This window comes from Penaeus vannamei, chromosome 39 (assembly GCF_042767895.1).
Source record: "Penaeus vannamei isolate JL-2024 chromosome 39, ASM4276789v1, whole genome shotgun sequence".
NCBI lineage: Eukaryota > Metazoa > Arthropoda > Malacostraca > Decapoda > Penaeidae > Penaeus > Penaeus vannamei.
This window is the reverse complement of record NC_091587.1, coordinates 18,206,994-18,209,493: the sequence shown is the minus strand read 5'-3', so window position 1 is coordinate 18,209,493 and position 2,500 is coordinate 18,206,994. Positions and strand designations below refer to the sequence as shown.

The 2,500-nt window shown below is 35.9% G+C and overlaps 1 protein-coding gene across 3 annotated transcripts in view; it reads right to left on the bottom strand.

Moving 5' to 3' along the window:
- Positions 1 to 2,500, bottom strand: part of LOC113823158 (transient receptor potential channel pyrexia) — a 52,435-nt gene that overhangs the window by 909 nt on the left and 49,026 nt on the right. For all 3 annotated transcript variants that reach the window (XM_070116912.1, XM_027375775.2, XM_070116911.1), the window contains exons 5-6: positions 2,321 to 2,411; positions 1 to 2,137 (exon numbers count right to left, since the gene is read on the bottom strand). The exon at positions 1 to 2,137 is cut by the window's left edge and continues 909 nt beyond it. In XM_070116912.1, the coding sequence (XP_069973013.1) occupies positions 1,757 to 2,137; positions 2,321 to 2,411 (472 nt within the window). In that variant the 3' untranslated portion in view covers positions 1 to 1,756. The remainder of the gene's footprint in view (positions 2,138 to 2,320; positions 2,412 to 2,500) is intronic.

Here is a 2,500-nt window from a genome sequence, read left to right as displayed (position 1 = left end):
ATAATTCACTACAGAATTAGCCGATTGTTCCTGGGCTAGCCATAGGGTGATCGCACCTCTTTTTCCTAATGATAATAATAAGCCCTGAGGTTTGGAAAGATCAGATACGGATGCAGAGACACATGAAAGCGTGTTTGGAGATGTTGCATTGCACCTATCTGATATCCAAAGATTTTTGCCGTCACTACTAAACAGCTGTAGCAATTATTAGTTATCAACAGTCCCACTTAAATTGTAATGTTCTGCATTGTTCTATTGAAAGAGGGTCTTCACTTGAGTCAGGTACAATATCATAAAAACGTCTCCTTTGTTCTATCAGTACTATTACTGGAACTTTACACCTCTATGAAAGTTTAAACAACTTATTTTTTTCTTTATGTCAATGATGAATAGTAAGACTATTGTAAGAACTTTGCATAGTGCAGTGTTGCGCTACAATATTATTTTGTAATATGCATTTTCAAGCTCGGGAACCTGAAGTCTTTGTTTCGGTCTTTGACTTTCACAGTTTCAAAACCAAGAAGCATAATCTGATTTCTATAATCTGTAATATAATGAGCATAAAGAGAAATCAGATATATGAATGTGCAAACCAATAACCATCTAGCTGAAAAGTACTACAAGTTAAACCATATATAGTGTATGACATTCTACACTTTATGCACGCTGTAATCCATAACATATTACAAAATAAAATACATATCATAGATAAAAGTTCAAATCTCAAAAAGCAATTCCAGGCCTTGACTCAATCAGAGAATCTGTTATCTTTATATATTTCATGGAGTGAGGACACCGCTTGAGCCGTTTCATAAACAATGTCACAAAGCATGTTAACGATATGATACACATTCCTTAAGCTTACAAAAGATCTGTGACCAACAGTCATATTGGCTCCTTCGTAATAATATCCTGACTTTCATGCCTACAAAGTAAGGCAGGATGCCGAAGTGATATGGTAAATTTTACTGTTAAAGATATAGGACTGTACAGGTATATGAAGTACAGTAGTATAGCAAATACAAGAAATAAATACTTAACAAGGGTGGTTTCATAGTGCTATTTCTGAGGTTAAAACTGCAACCTATTTAGCATATAAACTGTTGGCGACCTTTTACAATAATACACGTGTCGATTCAAAGTTAGAACTGATATCTTAAATTAATATAGCTATCTTCTAAATGTAACAATATCCCAAGTTATTTAATCCCGTTCTTGAAAAGTCTAGACAGTAAATTCTTGTATTTAATTTTAACTTTTCCGGGTAATGTAATTATATTATATACACCATTATAATATAAAGCTTCTCACAATGGCAGACACATACTCAGTTTCTGAATTATATTTACATATCACTCTCAGCTTTATACTCTCATGAGAATATTATGGAAAGGGAACTATTACTAAAATATTAAAATACCATCAAAACTTATCACAGATTAATTACTGCTACCCTAACCGGAGATTGATTAGAAACCGGGCCTCAAGCATCAGCATAAGCTCTATACTTTTCTGGAAGTGATCATTTCGTTACAAATGTACAATGATCACAGGAATTACCACAACCTATGCCCTTGATTTACAGGAGACTATAATAATCCCATAAGAGGCACAGTTCCAAAAGGTATCACAGAGAATAAATACAAGACAAGAGAATCGTATATAACGTTGAAGATACTGTGGGTAAAAATTCAACCCCTTGGCACTAAATACTTCCATTTAAAAAATGAAAAATAAATCAACCAGGCTTCATCAATTATTCAGTTTGACTAGGGTTTGGATTTTCACCATTGGTGTTTTTGCTCAACAGGTTAATTAACTTCTCTAGATTTTCCTCAAGAGTCGTTATCCTCTTAGCGAGAGCGCCGTATGTCTCTGTTATCTCGTCGACCTTTTCGCTCATAATTTCAGCCACGTTGGCCTCGAGCTCCTTGATGCTGACCTTCAAATCTTGCTGCTCATTGCGGTGGTACTCTCCGCGGCGAATCCTGCTGCCCTTCCTGGCGCGGACGCTGCCCTTGCTGTCGGCGGACTCGGTCTCCCGCGCCCTCAGGCACTCGATGATGTTGGTTTTCAGGAAAGAAGGCAAGGCGACGTCAACGCATTTCTTATTCTCCACCATGTAGAGTCTGTTGGCCTGTGAAACAAAAGCAAAACCATTCAAAGAAGAGTTTGGAAGAGACAAAACGATACAGTGGAATGGATAATTAGAGTAAAAAAAATGTTCTGATATGAATCAAACTGATTAAAGCATAATGTGCCTCACATTTCATGAAAAATATTTCTATAATCTTTACTACTCACAGGTATATTAACCTACCTTTTTTGGATGGTTCGGAAGAAGAAAAGCACGGGAGTTGTAGCAATCATGTTTGCATATATAGGAAACCTTCGTCAGCATTTCTCGCAATCTGAAATATTTTATCATATCAAATGAAATAAGCAATTAGCTATATAACCTATACAATATGCAGTTGTTGATGCTTCTAACTATACTAGC